Below are 27,508 nucleotides of genomic sequence, written 5' to 3'. Positions count from 1 at the left end.
CATTGCTATTCACATCTGTACATGCCTGGCACTGATATGCTACAATTTTAAACAACATGGCAGCCAAAATCATGTTCAAAACTCCATTGCAGGTTTTTGTGGTCCTATAGCTCATGAATTTCCCCCCCGCGGGGGGGGGGGGGGGGTTGTGTGTTTAAAACTACTCGTCCATAGTGAAGGGGAAGAAATGAATAAGAAGATCAAAGTGTGAGAAAAGATTAGGATTGGTCAACCTACTGCCAGCCATCTGTTTTCTTTGATAACTGAGTTTGCTAGTGTTACGTATTGTGAAACCAACAACATCATCATTGCCAACAACTAAAGGCATGCTGCAATCATATTCACCCTATTCACTGGTTGTTAGTTCTTTATTCTACCTACCTTGCTGCCTCTCCTTTTTATATCTATTTAGTTCATTTCATTCCCCATATCTTGCAAAAATGTGCACATGCAGGAGCACGCACACTTGCGACTCTATGACCCTGCTATATTTCAATTGAGCCTCCGTAGGAAAACCTTATGGATAACAATCGTTGCTTCTTGGGGAGTAAATAGTGGGGATGAAGGTGGTTGCAGTGACTATTGGTGTCATGCGAATCGGCCAGACTGGAATGCAAAGAAAACAGAGGCTAGATTAGTGGTAATTCAGTGAAAACAAAGGGTCACTTTTACTTTGAAAATAAGAGGGAAGGCTTCTATAAGAAATATCAGAAAAATTTGTAGTTTCGCTTCTTTGCCCCCGTCCCCTGATTATAAATTTTTTTATTAGTTTTATTTAAATAATATTATTTTCTCATTCCACAGTGTTGCTTATCTCAGAGACATTTGCTTCTGTGGTACCTACTACATGTCTGGCCCACTTTGGCTGGTGGCTGCATGTTTAAATTAGAAGAATTATTCTTGTCTATTACACATTTGGGTTGAGGGATGTTGGATGTGTAATATGCCATCCCACATCTGGTTGTTAGTCCAAAACTCTGTGGCACCTTAGACTTAGGTAGCTTAACAAATGACACATTGGCTTATCCTTCTTGTCTGTGTTCATATCACTAATTCTCAAACTTTTTGAGTACTTTGGTTTTGGCACATTGGCTTATGTTTCTTGGCTGTGTTCATATCCGTTATCCTTGAATCTTTCGAGGACTTTGATTCTGGAACAACTTGTTTAACTGGAGATTATTTGCTGTATTGCAACATCTGATGTTTGGACTTGCTTTTATGTTATATTTTTCCACGTAGGCAGCTGAGGAAACTGGACGGAAATTGAAAGTTTATGCCGTGGAGAAAAACCCAAATGCAGTAGTTACTCTTCATGTAAGTTGAGGAGTCTTGCATATCTTTGTATATTACGTTTCATACAAAAATATGCTTGGATGGTATAAGTTTGTTAAAATTATTAATTGTTAACCTTGTACACATAAGATATATTTACTTCAAATATTATTCTTGTATTCTTGTTTTTGTTCCAGTAAAAATATGCTGGTAGTCTCAATTGCAAATTGGTTACAGCAGTTTCCTTTGTTTTAAGAGTGATGTTGTATATAATTTTTTAATGTCTTGTTTTAAGGTAAGATGTCCCTGTGAATACAGTGGCATCCTGAATTCCTAATACAGTCTGGTGAATTTAGTTGGGAGCAAAGATGATATTAAGAGAAAAAAAAAATAAAACAGAAGAATTGGTTGTGGATTTGCATTTTCTTAACCTTATTTTTATCAAGATAATTATTGAATTTAAGTATTACAAAGACAAGTGTAGACAGTGAGAACATGGATCCTTCTTTTCTGGATATGGAAGAAGATTTTCTCTTGCATGTTGAACACAGCAATAACTGCTTGTTGGGTAGGAATGGCTGCTTGCTTTGGCCTAAAGATCTGTGGTTCCCCCCTCCTTCCAAGTTCCAACAGTGCTCCATGAAATATTTGTGGAAACATCATTAATCTTAGTGGTGTTCAGACCTCAAGAGTCCATGCCCCTTGCTTTGCTCATCTAGATTTATAGCCTTTATGATTTTATTTTTCATTTTTAACTCTTGGGCATGTGTACCATTTAGTTTGCCCTATGGTAACTGCATAACACAACACAGAATACATATTGAGTACTTCTGAAAGGTTGATGAACTCAGTGCTTAGACATGCACCTGGACATCACAACCTGTTAATGATAGATATTGACTGGATTATTTAATTTTAGACTAAGAAAAATTCATGTTTCAAGGTTGGATGGCGGCAAGACACATGTTTCACAATGTTGACCAAGTAATTCATCAAAAATGTATTTGATATTATAGATGTGTAAAAGGGCCATTTAATGAATGCAAATCATTTACTACTGAATTGTTGATGCAGGACAGCATCATGGATTTGCAGCCATGAGAGAATGTGGGAGAGTTCTCATAGAGGGGAGGAAAGAGGAAGAAAAAGAAGAAGAAGAGGAAGGAAGAGAAGGATGGGGATACAAGGGGGAAAAAATACATCCACTTCAATTGAAATTAATCAATAATCTAAGTCTTTCATGGCTTTCACACCCTGCTTATAAGAAAGCATAATTTACAATAATTGCACTTAAACCACTAAAAACACATGAAAATACAAACAAGTATGACATGTGGGTGGCAAGGGACATTGAAGAAATTCGTGCATGGGGTTCTTATGCATGTAAAGAGTGCGTAATCCTCGTCTTTGAATGTTATTTTCATTGTTATGCACTTGCAGGATTTAACCAACGAATTTGTGTGTCATTGGATTTACCAAGAAATAAATCCAATGTCAAGAAATAGTGTCAAGACATAAGTTTAGGAAGTTGGGGATTTTGAAAGGGCAAATATTGTGGAATGGTTTTTTTGTGTGTGAGGCAACACATATTGTTAGATGGGTGATAATTTATGGGGAGGGTCTAATTAGAAGTCTCTGTTTCAAGTGGTTGTGGCAGTGGCATAAAAGGCATGTTCGAAAACTGTGTGCACACTTGTAATTTGGCTGGAAATTGCAAGGTTATTTATTTATTTTTTCTTAAGATGAAATTTCAAAGTAGAGAGGATGGTTGAAGGGGCTGAAATTTGGGATTGGGATTTAAATTCATATATGGTTTCTTTTTGGAGATTAAGAGAGTGAAAAGTAGAAGAGATTAGAGAGAAATGAGGGAAGAAGAAAATTAAGGGAGAAAATTAGAAAGAATAGAAACAAAGTTAAAAGGATAGAATTGGGGGGGGGGGGGGCATAGAATGAAGAAGGGAAAAGGAGAAGAAGGTAGAAGGAAGAAGAGTAGCTGTTGTGGAGGTTACTTCCTGTGCAACCTAGCTTGGGAGTAGTTCATTTAGATGAAAGCTTGAGTTTGAGCATGAGAAAGCCAGAAGGCAATTGTATCAAAAAGTGACTTTGGTTAAATTGGCTTGTCAGAGGACAAGTGAATGGTGGATATTGAGCTTTATTTATTTACTTATTTGTATATTTTTCCTTGGTGAGATTTGGATGTCAGAGGGCATGGAAGTTCTAAAAATTTATTAAGTATTTGACATTTAAGGTGTGAGCTGAACGTTTGAACCTTAAGGATTTGAAGATGTTTGAGTGGATATCTTAAGGTTGGATAGATTAGATGAAATGATCAACTTTGAATCATATGGTTCCTAAGAATATTGCGAACATTTTTAGAACTTCGGATAACTAGGGATGTGAACCCTAGATTTTGATATTGGTTATATTTGAAAAGACTCCAGAGTGTCGACTCATATTTGGAGTTGAGTTTTGTGAGATTCTTGGGCGGTACTCATTTTTGGAGTGGAATGTGAGCATTGAGCTTGGATGTTATTTGGTGGGATAATTGCAAATCTGTGGGACTGTTAGGCTTAGAGAGCCTTCGGGATGTAGATTACCCATGAAGTGTAGTGTTGGAATTGACCTAACCCTTGGTGGGTTATTTGGATGCTAGAATCTTCTCCACTAGTAATGAGAGGCTAGGGAGTGAAATACAGAAGTTGTCGGTATAATATTTGGATAGATGAGGGTCGCTGCAACAAAAGGAAGTTGTATCAACCTCCAGAAGATGGTATCACATTAGGGTGCTAGAATTGGGTTATGAGGAAATCAGACTAGAACGAAGTGTTTGGGGATGAAGCCTCCTTGGGCGAAACCAATATGGGTGTTGGTTGATTGCAAGAGTGATATTGGCTCTAGGAGGACTTTGACTCAGTGAATCAATTGACGAACCTTCTTCACTATAATGAGAATTTGCGTTTTGAGAGACAAGGTTGAAATACAAATTCCTATCAAGGATTAGTGAGTTATTTTATAAAGTGTGTTTGGTATCTTTGGAACTTGCAGTTATAAGGATAAATAATGGCTTGTGGGTTTGGGCAATGTTTTTCTCATGGTGATTTCATTGAGGAATAGGAGATTAGGAAGTGGTTCGTAGGAGCTGATTGCAGTTTGAATAATAGTTTGGAGGAAGATGTAACTGCATAACACAACACAGAATACATATTGAGTGCTTCTGAAAGGTAGATGAACTCAGTGCTTAGACATGCACCTGGACATCACAACCTGTTAATGATAGATACTGACTGGATTATTTAATTTTAGACTAAGAAAAATTCATGTTTCAAGGTTGGATGGCGGCAAGACACGTGTTTCACAATGTTGACCAAGTAATTCATCAAAAATGTATTTTATATTATAGATGTGTAAAAGGGCCATTTAATGAATGCAAATCATTTACTACTGAATTGTTGAGGCAGGACAGCATCATGGATTTGCAGCCATGAGAGAATGTGGGAGAGTTCTCATAGAGAGGAGGAAAGTGGAAGAAAAAGAAGAAGAAGAAGAGGAAGGAAGAGAAGGATGGGGATACAAGGGGGAAAAAATACGTCCACTCAATTGAAATTAATCAATAATCTAAGTCTTTCATGGCTTCCACATCCTGCTTATAAGAAAGCATAATTTACAATAATTGCACATAAACCACTAAAAATACATGAAAATACAAACAAGTATGACATGTGGGTGGCAAGGGACATTGAAGAAATTCGTGCATGGGGTTCTTATGCATGTAAAGAGTGCGTAATCCTCATCTTTGAATGTTATTTTCATTGTTATGCACTTGCAGGACTTAACCAACGAATTTGTGTGTAAATCCAATGTCAAGAAATAGTGTCAAGACATAAGTTTAGGAAGTTGGGGATTTTGAAAGGGCAAATATTCGTGCATGGGGTTCTTATGCATGTAAAGAGTGCGTAATCCTCGTCTTTGAATGTTATTTTCATTGTTGTGCACTTGCAGGACTTAACCAACGAATTTGTGTGTCATTGGATTTACCAAGAAATAAATCCAATGTCAAGAAATAGTGTCAAGACATAAGTTTAGGAAGTTGGGGATTTTGAAAGGGCAAATATTGTAGAATGGTTTTTTTGCGTGTGAGGCAACACATATTGTTAGATGGGTGATAATTTATGGGGAGGGTCTAATTAGAAGTCTCTGTTTCAAGTGGTTGTGGTGGTGGCATAAAAGGCATGTTCGAAAACTGTGTGCACACTTGTAATTTGGGTGGAAATTGCAAGGTTATTTATTTATTTTTTCTTAAGATGAAATTTCAAAGTAGAGAGGATGGTTGAAGGAGCTGAAATTTGGGATTGGGATTTAAATTTATATATGGTTTCTTTTTGGAGATTAAGAGAGTGAAAAGTAGAAGAGATTAGAGAGGAATGAGGGAAGAAGAGAATTAAGGGAAAAAATTGGAAAGAATAGAAACAAAATAAAAAAGATAGAATTGAGGGGGGGGGGGGGGGGGCAATAGAATGAAGAAGGGAAAAGGAGAAGGAAGGATAGAAGGAAGAAGAGTAGCTGTTGTGGAGGTTACTTCCTGTGCAACCTAGCTTGGGAGTAGTTCATTTAGATGAAAGCTTGAGTTTGAGCATGAGAAAGCCAGAAGGCAATTGTATCAAAAGTGACTCTGGTTAAATTGGCTCGTCGGAGGACAAGTGAATGGTGGATATTGAGCTTTATTTATTTACTTATTTGTATTTTTTTCCTTGGTGAGATTTGGATGTCAGAGGGCATGGAAGTTCTAAAAATTTATTAAGTATTTGACATTTAAGGTGTGAGCTGAACGTTTGAACCTTAAGGATTTGAAGAAGTTTGAGTGGATATCTTAAGGTTGGATGGATTAGATGAAATGATCAACTTTGAATCATATGGTTCCTAAGAATATTGGGTACATTTTTAGAACTTCGGATAACTAGGGATGTGAACCCTAGATTTTGATATTGGTTATATTTGAAAAGACTCCAGAGTGTCGACTCATATTTGGAGTTGAGTTTTGTGAGATTCTTGGGCGGTACTCATTTTTGGAGTGGAATGTGAGCATTGAGCTTGGATGTTATTTGGTGGGATAATTGCAAATCTGTGGGACTGTTAGGCTTAGAGAGCCTTCGGGATGTAGATTACCCATGAAGTGTAGGGTTGGAATTGACCTAACCCTTGGTGGTTTATTTGGATGTTAGAATCTTCTCCACTAGTAATGAGAGGCTAGGGAGTGAAATACAGAAGTTGTCGGTATAATATTTGGATAGATGAGGGTCACTGCAACAAAAGGAAGTTGTATCAACCTCCAGAAGATGGTATCACATTAGAGTGCTAGAATTGGGTTATGAGGAAATCAGACTAGAACGAAGTGTTTGGGGATGAAGCCTCCTTGGGCGAAACCAATATGGGTGTTGGTTGATTGCAAGAGTGATATTGGCTCTAGGAGGACTTTGACTCAGTGAATCAATTGACGAACCTTCTTCACTATAATGAGAATTTGCGTTTTGAGAGACAAGGTTGAAATACAAATTCCTATCCAGGATTAGTGAGTTAGAGTTTTATAAAGTGTGTTTGGTATCTTTGGAACTTGCAGTTATTAGGATAAATAATGGCTTGTGGGTTTGGGCAATGTTTTGCTCATGGCGATTTCATTGAGGAATCGGAGATTAGGAAGTGGTTCGTAGGAGCTGATTGTAGTTTGAATAATAGTTTGGAGGAAGATGTTGGGTTCAAGAATGCGTTCCATGAGTCTATTGGAAATTGAATGAAGTCTGCATTAGGATTAGAGACGAGTATGGATGTCATGAAGAAATGGATCCTTGGAGCTTGGTTGTTCCAATATCTCTTAACTTGGGTTCTTGTGAGCTCTACTAGAAGACATATGTGCACATGTTAATCAGCGAGGACGTTGATAAGATGGATTGGGTGAAGATGTCACAATGTTACAATTCTTGTAATCATGAAACATGTCTTTGGCTCGTTTTTATTTGGAGGGCACTTTGGTTAACATAGGTTCGATTATTATTATTTTTGATCGGTAAATGATAAATTATATTGATCGAAATGGAATATGTATATAAAACTCTAGACATACACCGAGCAGGGAGACCAAAGCTCCCAATTCAAACGAATCAAAGTAACACAAGTTACACAAAACATGGGCATATCCAGGGGCTCAACTCCAACTCAAAATAAGGATAAACCAAGCAACATTACAATCAAAATACACTGCACCAAAGATGCAGGAGTACAGAAAATCCAGAGTCAACAGCCTGCAGGAAAACCACTACTGTAACCAAGGACAGCTTGTAATAAAACCAGTAGCTACAGAATCAAAACCACCCATGTGATGATGTTGGGTAGCCGACAAGACAACCACACCAACACAAAACAATTAATTCTAACCCACTCCAGAAGTGGGGAACCGAATTCCACCATTACTTTCAGTCAATGTCCAATAGTGGAAACCATCAAAACAAATTTGAAATTCAAATTTGAAATCAAAGCACTACATGTCAACAGTGCCAAACAGACCATCTACGCTCCAACCACTATTCAGGAAACCGACACTGCATTTGACTATGAACCGCATATTGTAGATGTAAACAGTATCAATCGCCGAACAAAGATTGAGGCAACTGAAAAACCAACCGGAATCAGAGGAAATCCAACTGGAAAAAGCCTTTGATCGGAAACAAAGACAGAGCAACCATAAAAATGGTGCAACAACCAATCGGACATAAAAAAATCCAACCGGAAAAGAAACTAAAACATTTGCAAAACTCTAAGCTGCAAATGGTCGAACACATGGTGCACACACCTCCATCGTACGCATAGCTCAAAACCCCAATGGAATCAAAACTGAAAATACATTGACCAACCATCTCGGCATCAAAACACATCAAAATCAAAATCAGAATTAGATTCAACAAATCCACGATACCCAGGAAATCTGAGATGGAGAAATCACCGTCATCCTCATGGAAGACAACTTACTTCATCTCCATCAACAAACTGGAACTGGAACTCATATGAATCATCCACCCCTTATTGGATGACGCAAAGAGCATCCAACACCATCAAACGCTGAATCTTCAATTTTGAAATCAATAAATCACCCGTTTGTTCATACCGAATTGGGTCCTTGCCACCAACATTAGCCTTAACCTCCATAGATTTGCTATGAGGAGCCGATTTCATTGGTTCCGCGTTAACCAACCCCACATCGTTATGAAAAAAACAGCAGATGACACAATTTCCTATCTGAATCATCCAAAAATGACTCCAACTTGTCAATCGCCTTTCCCCGACTTGATAGACTCTACAAAGGATTCATCAGAGCCTATTGTGCTCAGAGGCAACCGATTCATCCTCTAATTCCAAAATGTGCGATTTTGCTCCTTCGAAACCAGAGCAACATCCAAAACCTTTGCAACATCAAATGTTTGGTAACCGAAGTAGCTTTATCGCTCGCTTCAGAATACACCATCTTCCAAACTAATCGATCCTTCAAATCAAGAATCAAAGGAACCACTTTCCGATCAGACTCTTAAACTCCGCCCAAAGGTGCTGGAGATTAATCTTTTCCTAGGAGGCTTGATTTCCTCCATTAAGCTCAACAAAATTCAAAGCCGCATCGAGATCCTTCCTAGGAATTGAAATCATTGAATGATTAACCACGAATTGGCGTGATTTTTGCCCCATGGCCATGGAAATCAAACTCTGAAGGTGAGAGCTCAGTCCTTCCTCGTGCATCCCTCTCTAGAGAGGGATGAGAGCTCCTGTCTCTAACACGGCCTAAACTGGACTATTATTGATAGTGTTTAACATAGGTTCGATTATTGAGATGTCATGGGATGAATTCTGTACGTCTCTGTGACGTGTGGGTTCGGACAATCTTCATGGCGGCATTTCTGACTATGATGCATGATCATTAGACCCTTGGTTACTCATATGTGAACAAGAATGCTTCCTAGCAACTCCTCTTAAGGGAATACCATGTAAGTGACCTATTTTCCTTGGTATCATATTGGGTACTAAGTGAGCACCATGAGTAGAGGTCAAGGGTAGGCTATTGACGTCCTCAAGGGGTGTCTTGGAGTCTTCCGTTTGGGACTGGGAGTCCCATGGATGACTCATTTGAAAATGAAGTTGCACATCGCTCTTGATTCGGAAGTTGCTATGTTCGTTCATGTTGGCGCTTGGCTACACCCTTAGGCAGTCTCATCTCATATCTGATTGGACTTCAAAGGGATGTTGAGCCTTTGTATGTCTTACTCGAGCAGTGTATGGTGCCTGTTCCCTTAGCTTCGGCTAGTGGGTGGTAAGTGATAGATACTTTGATGTGAGGATTGTGTTGTGGGAATGAGAGTTACCTTTAGTTTTGATGGAATGTGAGATTAACTACCTTACTGTTCAAATCGTGGTTCCTCAGTGATGACCTCGGTTGGGACAAGGGCTTTCAAATCATAGCATGGGCATGCCTCCATGTGGCCTAGTGTGGTTCCTAGTGGCCTTGGAAATCTATTAGGAACGCATTGTCGACAAGTGTCCTCCAGAGATGAAATTTTTGGTTGGTGGAAAACTGAGGGACATGTTGCTCAGTGGTGGTGGCAATATCAAGAAATAACTTCAGGAATTTGGGAATTTGAAGGGGCGACGCTTGGCGAATGGTTTTCTAGTGTATGATGCCACGCACATGGTTGGAAGGCAATAATTTTTTGGGGAGGGTCTAATCAAAAGTCTATGTTTGAGAGGCATAGATTGAAGAAGAGAAAAGAAGAAGAAGATAGAAGAAGGGAGAAGAGTAGTATCAAGAGGAGGAATGGGAGAGAGAAGTAGTACTAGAAGAAGAGCATGGCAGAATGTGGGGGAGAAAGTAATTAATTAAACACAACCACCCTTGATTCAATTCCCGACGAGGGTCTAATCATGGTTTGACTTCTTGTTCTACATCAGATTGTCTTGAAAAAAGTTATGATATTTGGACTTTGGATTGTTGTGCTTTATAGTATTTTCTAGACTATCTGAAAGAAATAATTTTCATATTATTTTAAATGTGGCTGCAAATAGACTCTATATTTATTCCTTATGATGTTTAATATCTGGTAAGACGTATTTTGAATTTCGTATAACTTATATAATTCTAATTGAAGATTAATCAACAACAATTACAGCTATAAGTACAATGTATTGTCTCTTCTTTTTGTTAATAATAAAGGTTGATCACCTTTTTCCTATTTTAAAGTATTTTGTATAAAAAACTAAAATTTCAAAGGTTTTATTCCTCAACGCCGTGAGGTTTACCCCTCATTTTGTCATGATAAAACGCCTCATATTAGGTGTTCTCATTTTAAGACATTGCTTGTAACAATTAGCATAATCAAAGTAAGGATCCTAGTTTTAGTGAAATGATTCATGGTTTTTTTATTTAATTTTATTTATTTATTTATTTATTTTTGGCATACAATTGTCAAGGGAATAAACTCTCACCTGGTGATAAGGTCTTTCTTTTTTATTTCTTTGTGACATCTGTCTGGCTAACCTGAATGTGTTTTTTGTGTTTGAAGTATCTTTTATGTGTTGTCTGTGGTATTGAGGTTCAATTTCTTCATGGAACATTAATTTATTGTGAAGTTCTTTGGCTGCCTCATTGAAAAATTTCCCCATTTTGATCTTTACTTTGAAATTATTAGGTTATTCTTGGACAATTTTCCCCTTTTTTTGTTCCTTTTCTTTTTTAATTTCTGTTTTAATTGATCTTTACTTTGAATTTATTAGGTTATTCTTGGAAAATTTTCCTTTTCTTTTTTTAAATTTGTAGTTTAAGTGTTATAATACCCCCAGTCTTTGAATGTCTTCAAATTCTGTTTTGTTGCATTCTATGGTTAACTCTGTACTTGTTGGGACAGAGCTTGGTTAAACTGGAGGGATGGGAAAACACTGTTACTGTAGTTTCTAGTGACATGCGTTGCTGGGAAGCTGATGAGAAAGCTGACATTTTGGTATGTGAGTGTCATTATGGTGAGCTCATTATATTCCTTATTTTTCCCTTACCAGCTGTTTATATATATACATATATCTATTTCTTATCAAAATTTCAACTTTAGGTTAGTGAACTGCTGGGTTCTTTTGGTGATAACGAACTGTCTCCGGAGTGCCTTGATGGAGCTCAAAGATTTCTAAAGGAAGACGGGATTTCGATTCCATCATCGTATGTATATTTTTTTGTGAAAAGATAAGAATTACTGGTATAATGGTTTATTTTGTGTTATAAATTTGAGGTGTTACCTGATTGCACATTTCTGTGTATTCACATATCTTTAATCCTTACAATTCTAATTTTGTATAAAATGGCCAGTGTCACAAATTTGTTCAGAAAAATAATGTTACTGGCATGGATTATTGGCTCTCCTTTTATGCCTAGGAGTTAGTCTTTGACTGACATTGTGTCTCTTGTTTAGTTGCCTGGTTCAAATTCGAGTCCTGCCATGTCAGTTTTTCTTTCCCTCTAACAAGAAAAGTGACTGACAATAACTATTGGTTTTTGAGTACCTCATTCCGGTTCTTTTGTTCCCTCTATTTCGATGATCTGCCTGCCACAGGTACACAAGTTTCGTCCAACCGGTGACAGCATCAAAGCTATATAATGATGTAAGACTTGTTTCTTTGCCTTTGTAAAGATGTGAAGTTTTGTTTAAAGCAGGCAAATTTGAACTTCTTGGGGTGATGCTGCAGGTTAAGTCACATAAAGATCTCGTGCACTTTGAAACTGCTTATGTTGTCAAACTGCACAGGGTAGCAAGGCTTGCTCCTTCCCAGCCAGTGAGTATTTTCTACTGGATGCTATGCTTTACTTTAACTAGAGTCCTATGAGCTATTTTATGAGGCAAAGGCCTTGGTATTATATTTCTTCTGTGGCTTGTTTTTCCCTTGCAGGTCTTTACATTTACTCATCCAGACTACTCAGCTAAGAAAAGCAATGAGCGTTATAAAAAGCTGCAGTTTGAGGTACCTGGTGACACTGGGTCAGCCATGGTGCATGGTATGTTGTGGCATATCTGTCTATTTTCACTTTCTACTGTTCATCTATGGATAATATTTTGCTTGTATTTACCAACAGAATTTGCATTTTGAAATGTGTATCTTTATTTTTTCTTATGTGCTCATTCGAAAATTCTAGTGGGGACTTTAAAATGGGAACAATGCTGTCAAATTTCCCTGTGCCGTTCTTTCCATTTTTATCAGGAGTATGCATGAGTTTGAAATATGACTATTCTTTTTGCAGTATACTTAGATACCTTCTTTTCCTAAGAATAATAGCACTGGGGACAGTTTGCTTTTATTTCTTTAAAAGCAAAATTTTTTGTCAAAAGATATGAACATTAAATAAATCTTGTTATTGTTTACTGAGTATGCACTGTGGGGTCCAGGGCAAGGTTTGATAATGGCAGAGAGATGAAATAACAGAAACAATTGAATATGGGAAATCAGCAGTGAAGCTGTGGATTCTGCATGCATGGCAATCTATAAGATTGGTGTTTAAAATTCAGTGAGTGGAGAGAACATTGATACTCTAGTGAAAAATGACAATTTGAATTTAATTGGATTTTTCACAAGTCAACTTTGTTATTTGAGAATTATGGAGGGCTTAAGACTATGTTGCTAACTATGCTGAATTCCTTGGTTGTAGCCTGCTTTTGGTGCAGTGCAATGTATCAAATTCAGCTGAATGACTAGATTTATTTGGTCTGTTTCAAGGTTCCTCCACCACTCTGGGTGGTTTCCCTTTTTTTTGTTTTGTAGAATTATCATAGCTGAATATAATTGAATGAAACCATGGTGCTTAAGCTCATACATTGCCACTTTGGAATGCAGCGTATAGTACTAACTGACAAATTTGTAAACATTAATTTAGCCCAAGTTAATGTTTCTTTGACATTTATTTTTAGTGGTTGTGTAGATTTTTTTGTTTATTTTCTTAAACTAGAATGATTTGGAAAGAGAGAATAATTTCTATTGAATAACTTTTAAGCTTGACTGCGTGTTACGCCTGATTTATAGGATTTGCCGGCTACTTCGATGCTACACTTTACAAAGATGTACATCTGGGTATCGAACCTTCAATGGCAACCCCAAACATGTTCAGCTGGTACACTAATTCATTCACTTTGGTTTAAGCATAGTATTATTTTGAAACTGGGTTTTGTTATTGTTTAGATACACTGGCCCGCCTTGTGTTTGCTTCGGAATCATTTATCTGCTTGTTCCTGTGGTGATGGTTGCTGGTTGTTATGCATGTTGTTAAGGAGCAGAGTGGACTTCCCAGGAGCGGCTCTTCACAATATGGGGCCCTAGAAGAATGATTTAATTAGGAGCCCTTAATATTTTATTTAATTTTTTTTTTTATTTAAAATTAATTTTTTTAGGTACATCAAATAATTTTAGCCGCACTGCATGTGCACTCTACCCACCAAACACATGAATTCCATAAATAATGTTAACATTATTATATTAAAAAAAAAATTTGGGGCACCTAGGCAAGCACCTTAGTGGCCTTAATGAAGAGCCGGCCCTGGGACTTCCCTAGCAAAATTGATTGTTTCAATTAGTAAACTTGATTTAGAAACACCATCCATCTTTCTTTCTCCCCTAGATTGGAGCTCTGTCAATCTTACTCGTGTTGCACTCTGTATAAAGAGGATTGACTATCCTTTTCCATACTGGAGAATGGGCAAAAACCCTAGCGTTGCCTTGTGTCACGAGCTAAGCTTCTTCAGGGCATTATGCTTGCCTGTGACCACTTGTCTCGTGTACTTGGGATGAGTTTCCATCATGTAAATATTAGTGTAGGATTATTTTCTGTTAGTAGTGTCTTTGTATGCCAAATAAGGCAGTATGACTCCTCGGTCACTTTGATGTTTCCTAGTGCCGGGATGCTGATTACATAAAAACCTCTTTAGGGGATGATGAGTGTTCATCAGTCATTGTAAAACTCACTAGCTATTGTCAACGTGTTTAGCCTACTTGCCTGCCTCACTAAACACACCATGTCAACAGAGGTGTTATTGAATTACGTTTACTTCAATCTTTACTGCTTGCTTGCTACGGCTTTTATAAATTGATTACTGTTTCCGTTGCTATTTGAATGAATGCTAATGAAAGTGTATGGTGGATGAATGTTGGTAAACGATTGGTTGGCTAGTTAAGCAAGAGTGCTTTAGCTAGCGCCGCACGGTCCTTTCTCATAGGTGTGAAAATAGTCGGTTTGTGACACCTTGTCAATTTTTGGACTGGTCCTACTATGCTTGACAGGGGACAGATCTGTTACTGAATGGTTGAAGTACTGGGTGTAAGTTGGCACAAATGCAATGTCTTTGATTCACATTGGACTTCGTTTGGAATGTTTCCCCTTTTTCTGTCAGGTTTGCAATTTTCTTCCCACTGAGGACACCAGTGTGTATCCGACCCGGCTCTCCTTTAGAAGTTCACTTCTGGCGGTGCTGTGGTGCTACAAAGGTATATTATTTAGTTTGCAATTTTCTTCACTTCTCGCTCGTCGCTCTCGTATATTTTTGGTGATTTGTTTCTGATGCTGGAGGACTTGTTTTGCTTGGAATGTGACACAGGTTTGGTATGAATGGTGTGTCTCATCTCCCAGCCCATCACCCATACACAACACCAACGGTCGTTCGCATTGGGTTGGCCTGTAGATTACTCCCAATTTTGTGCATTTGTGGACTGTCGCAAACGAAAGCAGGAAAAGCAACTGCACTGTCCAGGGCAAGAAGAAAGGCTGAGTTGGATTGCTCTCTGTTGTAAATTGTTAGCAAGTAAAACATTATTATTATTTTTTTCCCAAAACAAAATATATCCATGCTAATGGTGAAACCCAAGCTGGCCAGAGAGCTTAGTGTTTTCAAAAAAGAAAATGCAAATTAAACCCCTTGGGAAATTTAGAGGTGCTAGCAAAACTTGTAATGATAAGCAGAAATGTTAGGATTGTCTCGACAGTTATATTTGCTTTGCCCCTTAAATTTTTAAATGACTTGGTGTTGAGTTTTGAGTTTTGGTACATGCTTTGGTTTTATTTTGTGGAGTCTATCCTATCATTCACAACCATTATTCTCCAATATTAAGAGATGTTTTGTTTGGTTCTTGGCTTTTTTCAATGTTGGCAACTTTTAAGAAGTTGGAACACACTCCAGGGGCTGTTTGGATTGAAATTTTGTTTGAAGAAAGGGAAATATAACCAAACATTGAACTGTTATATTCCATTAATTTTCTTTATCAGTATTTTTTTAAGTTCCAAACAAGGTTTGGAAATATTTTTAAAAAATCCAAAGGAAAAAAAACATATAACATAAAATTTGATTTTTTTTTCACATTAGTGAATAACATTATCAATATCATTTTATTGCATTCGTTTTTAGATGCTAAATATTGAGTCTAGTGTTCGATCGAGAGGAAACAATGCTTCATAAATGACAATGTTCAAAAAAACAATTTAATGGGCCAATTTTTAGGGTATAATTAATTATTTTAGTTTATTATTTTTTTTAAAAAAATTATTTGACGAACTTTTAATATCATTTTGAAGAGTGGTGAAACAAAAATGAAAACAAAAAATGGAACCATAATTTAGCTAATTTTTGCTATTTGGCTTGGTTTGTTAATAATCATTATTTATGGGGATATAAAAATTCACAATTAAAAAAAAAATTAACATTTTAGGTAAATTAATGTTATGTTAATTACGAAAATGACATTAATTTAGCAATGCTTGTTTAAACCTAACTTGTGTTTTAAAGATATAATTAATTGAGGAAAACCTGTTTTTTTTTGGCTTGACTCTAAAAATTAGAAATCAAACAAATATTATGCATAGAGCTGTATTTGTTTAAATATGTTTGTGGTACCTTCAATCATGTATTTTTTGGAATTTTAAATTGTGAAAAATATATTCATTTTTCATTTTTTTAGAATTCAAATAAAATTCTAGCTTATTTGTACATTTCCAAGATTTGTATAGTAAATTTGACAAAATCTTTATATTATTTTTTAAATTTGACTAACACAAATATTGTAAATTGACTTATGGATCAAAATATCATTATCTTTTGAAATTAAAAACAAAAATATTTAGAAGTTAATTTTTATATCATATATATCATAATCTTTTAAAAGAAACGATAAATATTTTTTTAGAAAAAAAATTTGAATTTTCATACTATACATAAGTGAAAATTTTTTGAATCATGAACAAAAATATATTTATCCTTTTAAAGTAAAAGTAAATTCCTATACTATAAAATATTCAACTAGAATTAAATAAAAATGTCATTTACAATGAATGTCTAGACTTTAAAAATTCTTGTTTAAAAATAAAATATAAACTTTCCATTTGGTTGAAAAATAAAACGAGCTGTTGTATGTACATATCTATATCTATACAATAAATTAAGTGTTAAAAAATAATAAAATAAATAATTGATAATTAAGTAAATGAAAAAATAAAATTACAAATTAAAATTTCTTGTTTAGATTAATAGATTGTTTAATTTTGGATGAGATTTTTGTTGGGCGCATGTTTACTTTGTTTCATGGGCTGACGGAAGCCCAGTTGCATGTTGACAATTCCCACAATGACATCATTTGAAAATGGGCCCTCAGAGGAGCCTAATGCTGAGGGCCCAGTCCACTAAAAGGAAGTATTTTTTAATGCTGGTGGGCAATAATCGCCTCACATTCCCCGCCTCTCTTTCTCGCTCGTTCTCCTCCGAACAGGAAAAGCACGGCGTGGCGATTTCCCTTTGCAGCTGATCTCTCTTCGTCTGGTGAGATCCTTTTCCTTGATTTTCGTTTTCCGATCTTTGAATCTTCTTTGGCAGAACATTTGAGTCGAGTGGATTATCGCAGTATCGATGTCGATGCATCCATAAGTTCAAGCCCAGAACAACATCTAGGGTTTTGAGAATTTTCTAGGGGTGCATCCATGCATATACCGTGAGGCGATAGGGAGAATACAGCCCGGGTGGGAGGGGGTTATTATCAAGAGCAACACGCAGGGGAAAGCAGGAAGGGTGATACAAATTGTAATATTTCGTGGACATCTCTGTGTTTATAAATTCATTTCTTCAAATAACATACAAAGTTATCCTTTATAACTCATACGCACTCAATATTCAACACTCCCACCCACGATCCACGCAAATTTCACACACTTACTTCAAAATTCGCACACCCCTTAACGCTGTCCCTGAGAGCATGAGGTTGCAATTTTGCGTTTGGGTTTGGGTAAAGCTGGATAAAGGTAGTGTAAAATTGTATTGAGCTTCTTCATAATCTACAAATCCAAACTCAAGGTCCAAACCGCATGCTGCTGAACACTTCCTTAGAGAAAACCAGCAAATTAAATTAAAAAGGAACAATAATAAACAACAAAAAACCAACATGTTCCCTGCGGGGAGTGGTCTGAGCACGATCTGCAGGTCCACTGCCATAAGGCTTCACCTCCATAGATCCACCCAAATTTGAGTGATTGAAGCGGGAGCTTTCGCTGCCCATCCGTTCACCATAGATTTCTTCAGCCTAGTCCATCCTTCATTTCTTAAATGTATGTTTTCTCAACGTGTCAATGCTGGTGTCATTGAAATTTCTCAAGCACCAGATATTAGTTTGGGGAAATTGAAACATAAATAATGTATTGAGCTATTAGTATTTGCTTAGTCTAATAGTTTAAGTACATGCATGTTAGTGTATAGTTCCTTTGTGATTTAATTGAAATGATATCTTTTTTCCGGTCTTTATGCACGTGTTATGTACCTTTATTCTCGTGTAATAACTTAAATATATGCTTTTTTTTTTCATTTTATTAGGCAATCCCATCTTGTGGGACTTAAGGCTTTTACTTGTTGTTTTTTTTTTCGTTTTGTCCACTTGTTTGAGAATTAAATTCTTTTTTTTTTTAGATATTTGATTCTTTAGATGGTTTTAGTATGAAAATCTTAAGTTTTTTGGTTGGTAATGGCATGTATGAAGGATTGTAAGAGATTTAAATTATATATGGGCCATGTGGCTTTTTTTATTAGAGAAAATAAAAGTTCTATTCAAACATTTCTGACCATCAAATTTGTGCTATGCCTTCAAAATTAATATCTTGGATATGGGAGATGAGAGAAGGTTCGCAGGGATTCAGATTCGTTCTCAACTTTTTTCAGTGTTTTGGATTTATCTGTCAGGGTAAATTGTTCAATGCTATTGATTTTACTTGTTTTCAATCAACTAGCCCCTAAACTAATGACTCATTAGTCACCCATGTTTCCCAAACTAGTGCTTTCTTTGGAATGTCATATTATGGGTACATGAGGCATTCTCCTCTTTTCTATAAATATTTTATGAACACATGATTAATAATGAATTGAACGTGTGACGCAAGGTTGCGTAGCACTTTTTTTCTGCTTGATTAGACTCCTCAACCCTTTCTAAAAAAACAATTTAGGTTTTTCTTTGTGTTTCTTATATTCTTATAATACAAAAAATGAGGGGTGATTCCATAAAATTCCGTTAGTTTTTATGCTGCCATGGACTCGGTGCATTGTGATGGGCTTCTTCACAATATGATTGTACTCAACAGGACCTTATTTTTTTTAGTCTCACATTTTATGGTTTGGCCTAGTAATCTTGTTACATTTTACTTTGAATCCAAGTGATTTTTTTGGTCTTAATTAAGAGGTGTTGTTTGATTGATTTGAAGTGAGAGAACACAAGTGAAAGCTGAAGTGGTAGAAAGATGTACAACGGTATTGGGTTACAGACCCCAAGGGGATCTGGAACTAATGGGTACATTCAGAGCAATAAATTCTTTGTGAAGCCCAAGAGCGGAAAAGTTTCTCTTGAACCCACCAAGGGATTCTCAGCTGATCAGGGAACTGCAGGTGTCTCCAAGAAGCCCAATAGGGACATCCTTGAACATGACAGGAAGCGCCAGATTCAGCTGAAGCTTGTGGTGTTGGAAGAGAAGCTCAGTGATCAGGGTTACACAGATGCTGAGATTGCTGACCGGCTAGAGGAGGCAAGGAGGACTCTGGAAGCTGCTGCAGCTTCTGAAGCAACTGGTGGACCTGGTGCCATAGTTGTTGCTGACAAAAAGTAATGCATTGCTGCTTATCCCCATTTTATTTAATCTCTGCTTTAAACATCTTTGAGAAGTTTGGGAAACATGAACGCAAAATTAACCATTGGTGAGGATTTTAATTTGTGCCATTTTGGCTATCATATTGCACATATGTGGTGCTTTTGATGTGTTCTGGAATTTGATTGGCCGCATTTTATTCCCCTCCCAAAAAAAAAGTAAAATTGTTCTATTACATAATGGGGTAATCACTGAAAGGAAAATGGAAGACTTAGGCTCATCATATAGTGTGGGATCACTTCTTAGGTTTCACATTGATCTGTGGTTGCTGCACCTTAATGACTATGGATTTTACTTAATAATATTGTGTAAAAAATTCACTGGAGCATTGGTTTTCGAGGGGCATCCAATTACATCCTTTAAGTTTTTTGAACTTTCTACTGCTGGAGTTCTCAAAATTTTTATTCCAATCATCCAATTGCAGCTGTTGTTATGTTGGTTTGAATTGGTGTAGGATAGAACATTATGATCAGGAATAATCTTCCCTGTGTGTTATTTGGTGAGAGTAGCATGTTGTATTCAAAGTTTATATGGTTTGATTGTAGGGTTTTTTTGCTTATGCATAGCTACAAAGTATGCACATTTCTAAAAGGATGCCTTCCCCTTGTGTCTATGGGACTTTTTTCGTAAACATGTGCACAATTTTTTTTCAATGTACATTTGATGTCAAACACTGCTCTCAGATACTTCTTGTGACTTGTATACTCCATGTATTTGACATGCTTTAGACACACAATGATGCATTGCAATAAGACATTCTTGTTTTATTGTTCATGACAAACCATAATATAAAAGAACTATCTGAATATTTATATTAAAAAAAAAAAAAAAAAAAACTCACCAACAATTATAACAGAAATAATATTGTGAGAATTTCTATAAAGCATTTGTATTGATATTATGAGAATTTTTACAACAGATGTATTCGTATTGATTTGTGTTATAAAAATGGCAAAGAACTTTAGTCATGAAATATTTTTTATTATTCATTTTTTGTTTTCCTAATAATTAGAAAAATGCTACATTGTTTTATGTTTTCCAATATCTATGTGGGAAAGTTGGAGAGCATCCTTTTATTGTTTTCCAAATTTTTTTTTTTATAAATGTTGGAGAAGTAAAGATTTCTGTTGTTTTTTTTTTTGGAAAATTTGAAGTGAAAAATAGAAATTTGTTTTCAACAATAAAAAAGACATAAGTATAAAAGTTTAAAATGCAATACTTTCTTCATTAACAATTGTATTCTTTCCATGTCGTGTCATACATGTGCCCTTTGTAAGCTTTGCAAATGGATTAGAATTGACTAACATGGAGTATTGGAGTGACCCCCCCCTTTGAAATTATATTTGCCCATTATTTGTTTCATTCTTAATCATGTGCCAATTCTTTCTATTTGCTTCTATATGCAGACTAAAGGGGAGCAAACTTTTATTATTTTTTGCCCCTAAGGCTAAGAGAATGTAATTCTACCATGAGGAATGCATCATAATTTGACCTAGATTGTCACATTTTGGTTGTTTGACTTTTTTCATTCTCCGACCATATTGAGCCTTGATTTGGTTTCTTGAATAAATGGTGGAAAATAGAGCCCATCCTTTAGCAATTTCTTTTTTAACAAATCCTGGAGATATCTAAAGACACAGCTCCCCTTAGTTTTTAAAAATCGTAGGCACCTCCAGTAAGATTTGGGAAAAGTTGAGGTTTCAAAATTCCATTGACTTCCCCTATGGTTTCCTAAAAAGACAGAATTCCCCTTCTGTTTGGCAAAAGGACAAGCTTGGGGAGGGGTACAAGTGTCCCGAAGATTAAATGTAAGGGGAGGTTTGTGGGATTTTTGAATCCTCATGGGAGGTCCATCAAGCCTTTTTGCCAAACCAGAGGTAAGGTGTCTTTTCCCTATTTTTTACTCTTACGACCTTAATGGACCTGGTTTCATGTGACTGTTCTTGTGGCAGATTAATATGATTTTCTCACTGTAATCATATCAAGTCTTATGAAGAGAAGATTTGCTATCTTTCCTGCGTGTGCTTTGAATTTGATTTTGGCCGAGTTATCTTTCTTTTTCTTTTTCTTCTATGATCATGGAATTTTTTATGTGACTAAAGTATTTGGCTTTTTCAGGGTTTCAGATACTCAGTCCCACCAAATTGCTGCTAGGAAAGAGAAGCAGATGGAAACATTAAGAGCTGCTCTTGGGATTGGCATCTCAGAATTTGATGATCAAAAGAAGCAGAATGTAGAAGAGAATGATGATGATAAACCAAGAACCAGGCGACCTTTCTTGGATAGAGAGGTCAGAAAAGACAAGCTTGTGGTAGAAGAGCTTAAAGATGAGAAAGATGATATTGAGGAGAGTATTAAAGATTTACAAAGTAGGAGGAAAGAAGGTGGTAAAGACAGGTCCAATGAGCTGAGTCAACGAAAGCACCAAGAAAGCAAGAAGAGAGGGTATAGGAATGATTCTAGTGATACAGACAGCAGTGGAAAACGTGCTAAAAGGAAAAAGAAGCATCATCAGAAGGCTAGTAGGGGGAGTGAGTCTGAAGAAGATTCTGGTTCTGATTCTGATTCTGATTCTGATATTGGGAGGAAGAAACAGCGAAAATTATCAAAGAAGCATAAGAAGGGCAAAAGATATGATACTGATGATTCTTCTTCTGCTTCTGACTCTGATTCTGCTTCTGGGAGGAGGCAAAACACATCAAAGAAGCATAAGAAGGGCATGACATATGACAGTGATGATTCTGCTTCTGATCCTGATGGTGATGATATTGGTAAAGAGAGTCGCAAAAAGGAAGTTGGTAAATCGTCTAAAGCTCGGAAGAGGCATGACTCCGATGATGATTCTAGTTTTGATGAAGGTTTGCCTAACCTGAAAACTCAAAAATGGAACCAACATACAAAATCAAGGAGGAAGCATGATTCTGAAGATGATTCTGATACTGACAGTGAGAAGAAAATTGAGACACGGAGAGGTTGGCACAGTAGAAGTCTCAGGGCAGAGAAAGATAATCCTGACATGGAAAATTACAAGAAAAGCCACAGCGGAAAGCATGGGAAAAATGGTGAAAGGTTTGATAACAATAGTGATTCTGATTCTGGGGGTCGACATGGTAAAAACCTCAGGGCAGAGAAAGGTGATCCTGATGTGGAAAATTACAGGAAAAGCTACAGCAGAAAGCATGGGAAAAGTGGTGAAAAGTTTGACGACGATAGTGATTCTTATTCTGGTCAAGGGAGAAAACATGAAAAAGAAAAAATTAAGAGAAGTTGGGGAAACAGAAGGCATGATACAGATGAGGATGAATCTGAATCTGAATCTGACAATGATGAATCAACAAAGAAAAACCAGAGAAGGAGGCAGCATAATAATTCTGAAGATGACTTTGATATTGCTGGTGATGAAAAAGTACGGAACATTCAGAGAACTAAGAGGCGTGATACTGACAAGGATGACTCTGATATTGGCAGTGATGAAAAAGCTGAAAAGATTCGGAGAAGCCGAAGGCATGATACTGATAATGATGATTCAGATACAAATAGTGGCAGGAATAATGCTGACCGAAGGCATGGTAGAGACGATGAGAGGTCTAGAGGAACAAAGCATGAAAGAGATGCAGTGGAGTATGAATCTAGAAGGTATGGAAAAGGTGAGGAAGAGCAGAGGTATGGAAGAGGGAGAGGTGATATGGATTACAGAGAGCATGGCAGTGGCAGAAAGTATGGCAGGGATTTGGAGGATTCTGGGGAAAGAAAGCACAAGAGGGACAATGAGGATCATGGGTATAGAAGGCATGAAAAATATGATGAAGAGCAGCAGCATGTAAATAGGAAAAACTATTTGGCTGATGAGAATCATGGAGGCAGTGAAAGACATAACAATGATGAAATTGAGTCTAGGGCTAGAAAGCACAAAAGAGGTGAGGAGCATGGATATGGAATTCATGGAAAAAATGAGGAAGAGCAGGTGCAAGAGAGGGAGAGGAAATATTTGAATAATGAAGAGAATGGAGGTGGTCGAAGGCACAGTTGGGTTGAAGAGGAATCTGGGGGAAAAAAACGCAAAATAAATGAGGAAGAACAGGATTTCAAAAGGCATGGAAAAGATGAGGAAGCACTTCGACACAAAAGGAGGAATGATTTGAATAATGAAGAGCATAGAGGTGGGAAAAGGCATAATAGGGATGAGGAGTCAGGGGAAAGAAAATACAAGAGAGATGAAAAGGTACAAGAGTATGGTAGGTTTGGAAAAGATGAGGAAGAGCAGCAATGTGGAAGTAGTAGGAGACGTCAAAGAGGAGCGGAGGAAGAGCGTGGAAGCCGGAGGTATGAGGGGGATAGACAAACAGAATCCTCGAAGAGGAGTAGATATGAAGATTCTCAGAATGAGAGGAGAAGGTATGAGAACAACAGGGATGATGATGGTCGGTTCCGCCGTTGACACTGGGAACTTCCTATTTGTCTCTGATCCAGTAGTAATATGGTGAGTTTAGATTGGCTGTGACAATTTTCTTCACATATGTATACCCTTTTTCTGTGGCATGGAAATTGGTGTATGTAGATATATGAAATCCTTTGTTGAATTGGGAAATTATTCTTATTGGATTCAAGCTTATGCCTGGACATCAATCTTTGTATGCCAATGCTTACACATGTTAGGGAAAATATGATAAATATCTGAGCACGTTTTAGCTATTAGTGTAAAGACAAAGAATTTCAAGTTCCATTTATCTTGTGGAGAGCTAAAGTTGATATATATATATTTCTGTTTTTACTTTTAATTAATGGCTCAAACTGATACTTGATATTTTGGTTTTGACATGTGCGTGGGTGTGTCTTTTATGCTGGCTAACATTTACGCATGTTCAAGTTCTATGTAGAGTGCACAATTTCAAGTCCCTTTCTTTTTTGGAACTTATAAAAAAAAAGAGGAGAGGAAAGGAAAATATGAAAAGAATCCACTTTCTCATGTTTGGTTATCAAGGGAAGTGAGGAAAAGAACTAAAAATACCCTATCAATGAACAAAAAATTGATTTTACACATCATTTACATTTATTTTTTCTTAATTTTTAATATTATTTGATATAAAGAGAAAATATAATGGAAAATTAATTTCATAGAAAATGAATTTCCTTATTTTCCTTTCCTCAAACAAAGTCCTGGATACGAACAGACTCTAAATGATTAAAGCTGATACTTGAGAGTTTGGTTTTTGTATGTGTGTTTCTTCTAGTTATTGCATGTTTTAATATCTTATGGCATTTTTATCAAGATCTGAAATATTTGAAGATTCCAGAGAATGTGAGTTGGGAATTCTTGATGCTCATGCTCAGATCATTCTCGAAATCCTATGTAGTGGGCATATGGATTCTTAAGAATCCATCATACTCAAAACATTACCAAATACCTAGTTAAAATCATATTTTCAACCATGCAAGAGCCAAGTATGTCCATATTTGTTGCACCAAACACAATGTTGTACTCACTTTGGCTCTTTGTGCTGAATCGTGCACCTGGACACAGAGATAGGAATGAATTTCCCCCTGTTGTCAATAAATAATGAATAGCATAAAATAAAGTCTGTTAGATCTTTCCACTGGCAGTTTGAATTCTAGATTGTGTTTTTGGGAGTTCATAGTGTTCTGTGTTTACCTGATCTACTTTGAATGGATGTTTTCAGTCTCAAAGCTAAGTGATGAAGTTTTCTCCAGTGGATGGACGGATTTCCAGGGTTTGACTAGTGTGGAAGATCTCTGGTAACCGCACTGCATGAAAGAATGTATGTTTCTCCTTCTGAATGGTTTTAATTTGGTTGCAAGTTTTTCCGCCTCAGTTTTGTTATGTATTCGATGTTGGTTGTAATGCAATACTATAATGAACATGTGTGTTTATGGTTCATGTGCATGATGCCTTTCTACTCCAGCTATTGTAGGGACCTCTCTTCTTTTTATTGCTCATTCTTGTTTTGTAGGAAGTAAAAGATGTATGTCATCGGAGGGAAAAGATAAATAGCACAGTATATTTCTCTTCATCCTAATTTTCCCCCCCAATTTTTGAGTGATTGACTTGGAAAAGAAACAAGCCCGTTACTTACAGTTTAGTTTCATCAATTCTCTTTCTTTAGGTTTTCCCCTTTTTCCACTTTTCCAAACAGAAGGAAATTTTCCAATTGTCTTTCCCTATTGCTTGAAGCATTGGCATTTACCTTGAAAATGTTAATGCATAGCATTATTGGGCAAGGCCAGCACCAAATCAGCCATGATGGCTCCCTTTTCAAGTCTTCTAAGGCTTCTTGACATTCTTTCATCCAATGCCCTGGCTGCTTTCTAAGGAGATTAGTCGAAGGTGCAACTCAATCCGAAAAGAACTTGTCTACCAAGCCAAGAAAAGATATTTATCCTCAATCGAAAACAAGACTCAAAGAAAGCTATTCGATTTTGTGACCCTTTGGTTACTGAATAGTCTGATTTAAAAATTGAATTTCAGGTTAAAGAGAAATTAGATGAAAATGCAGGAAATTTGGGCCCAAATGGTGTGTGATCTTTTGGTTTCATCCTTTCAGCAAATCAACCCATTTCTCTAGAAAGGGTGGAGAAGAGACTTCCTCTCATCTGTAAAGGAGAGGTCTTATTTGCTGCAAGAAGGAAAGGCAACTTGCGAGCGTCAGCACCTACCCTTCTTATTATAGCTAATAGATTTATGATTTGCCCTCACAGCTATAACCAAAAGCTTCAATCATAGATTCTAAATTTTAAATTCATAAGCTACTCCAATTTCATCTTGGGTAGATAGATCTACTAATTCTTTGATTGTGGTTAGAGGGGTTTTGCACTAAAAAGTAGACCCTAAAAGCTAAGGAGAAGTGTATCGAAGCAATAGGTTCCACTACCGGAACCTATCGCCTTATAAAGAAGCATTTCTTTAGTTTTATAATTTGCCACAGCCTTGGATGCTCAAACCCAATATCATATTTGTTGTGTTCTACCACGAGGAGCTAGGAACATTAAAATTATGCTTTTTATCTCACTCATGCTACTCAAATTATGTCTCGGAGAAAAGCTTAAGGGCTGGCGACCTCTTTGTAGGGTAGACTTTTAAAAATTTAAATTTGGCAATAACAATTTAGTTGCCCCACTGATAAATGACACAAACAATTCTATTGTCAACGAAAGGCCCTTCTACCATATAGATTTGTCGGACCTTAGAAGGGGTTCAGATCATTGATTACGAAAAAAGTTGGATGTGGCATGTTCAGTAAACTCATTTAATTTTCAGCTTAAGTTAGTCCATCTATCTAAACATGATGGCATTTATTTTAGTTAATTTTTAACATTTTTAGGTTGCTTATATATGTTTTTACTAAATGTTTTGGATTAGCTATTTTTGTTTAACAGTTCCATTTCTACAAGGAATTAGCTCCTTTCATTAGTTCTTTTTTCAGAAATTCCTCTTCATCAGCTTGACTTTAGTGAAGACCATAGATTTCAAGCCCCTTGGATTTAAATTTGTATAAATTTGGATAAAAATGGATACACTTTTATTTTTTTTAGTTTTTTAAACTTCACAAAAATTCAAATTTAAAGTGCAAAATTCAAGCTCTTAGCACAAGAGGAGGTTTTGAACGAAATTAAATACAATTTAATCTTATATTTTGTTAGTGTGTTTTAATATTATTATTAATTTATAAATATTAGTGAATATATCTTGGAAAAGGACATGTACCTTGGAATGCAACATGTATCAATCATTTATTGATGAATTTCATGAACTTATAATATTAATTGAATAAGTGTACCTTGAACTTGATATACATCTATTAACTTTAAATATATCTTATTTATTAAGTGCGAGAATAATGGAGGGTCATGTGTGTATAAATAATAGATCCTAATTGATTTGATACTTGACACCAATCTCCTCACATCACTTTTATTGTACCATCCTCTCATTCAAACTTAATCTTCTACAATCCAAGTTTAGAGAATGTGGTAATCAAAGAAAGGTGATTCTTTTTTTGGGAAGAT

At 36.4% G+C, this 27,508-nt stretch overlaps 2 protein-coding genes across 2 annotated transcripts in view; both read left to right on the top strand.

The window, feature by feature from the left end:
* LOC131150655 (protein arginine N-methyltransferase 1.5) overlaps window positions 1-15,355 on the top strand; it is a 38,873-nt gene extending 23,518 nt beyond the window's left edge. The window contains exons 15-23 of the mRNA XM_058101508.1: window positions 1,240-1,314; window positions 11,205-11,297; window positions 11,403-11,506; window positions 11,898-11,946; window positions 12,031-12,117; window positions 12,232-12,337; window positions 13,357-13,444; window positions 14,718-14,811; window positions 14,922-15,355. Coding sequence (XP_057957491.1) covers window positions 1,240-1,314; window positions 11,205-11,297; window positions 11,403-11,506; window positions 11,898-11,946; window positions 12,031-12,117; window positions 12,232-12,337; window positions 13,357-13,444; window positions 14,718-14,811; window positions 14,922-15,005 — 780 coding nt within the window. The 3' untranslated portion in view covers window positions 15,006-15,355. The remainder of the gene's footprint in view (window positions 1-1,239; window positions 1,315-11,204; window positions 11,298-11,402; window positions 11,507-11,897; window positions 11,947-12,030; window positions 12,118-12,231; window positions 12,338-13,356; window positions 13,445-14,717; window positions 14,812-14,921) is intronic.
* Window positions 15,356-17,020: 1,665 nt separating this feature from the next.
* On the top strand, window positions 17,021-25,404 carry LOC131150654 (uncharacterized). Its single transcript, XM_058101507.1, has 4 exons — window positions 17,021-17,129; window positions 19,049-19,443; window positions 21,605-23,966; window positions 25,165-25,404. Exons 2-3 carry the CDS (start codon window positions 19,085-19,087, stop codon window positions 23,922-23,924), a joined length of 2,679 nt encoding a protein of 892 aa, XP_057957490.1. The 5' UTR covers window positions 17,021-17,129; window positions 19,049-19,084; the 3' UTR covers window positions 23,925-23,966; window positions 25,165-25,404.
* Window positions 25,405-27,508: the final 2,104 nt, after the last annotated feature.

Source organism: Malania oleifera, chromosome 3 (genome assembly GCF_029873635.1).
Source record: "Malania oleifera isolate guangnan ecotype guangnan chromosome 3, ASM2987363v1, whole genome shotgun sequence".
Lineage (NCBI taxonomy): Eukaryota > Viridiplantae > Streptophyta > Magnoliopsida > Santalales > Ximeniaceae > Malania > Malania oleifera.
This window is presented reverse-complemented; position numbering and strand designations above follow the sequence as displayed.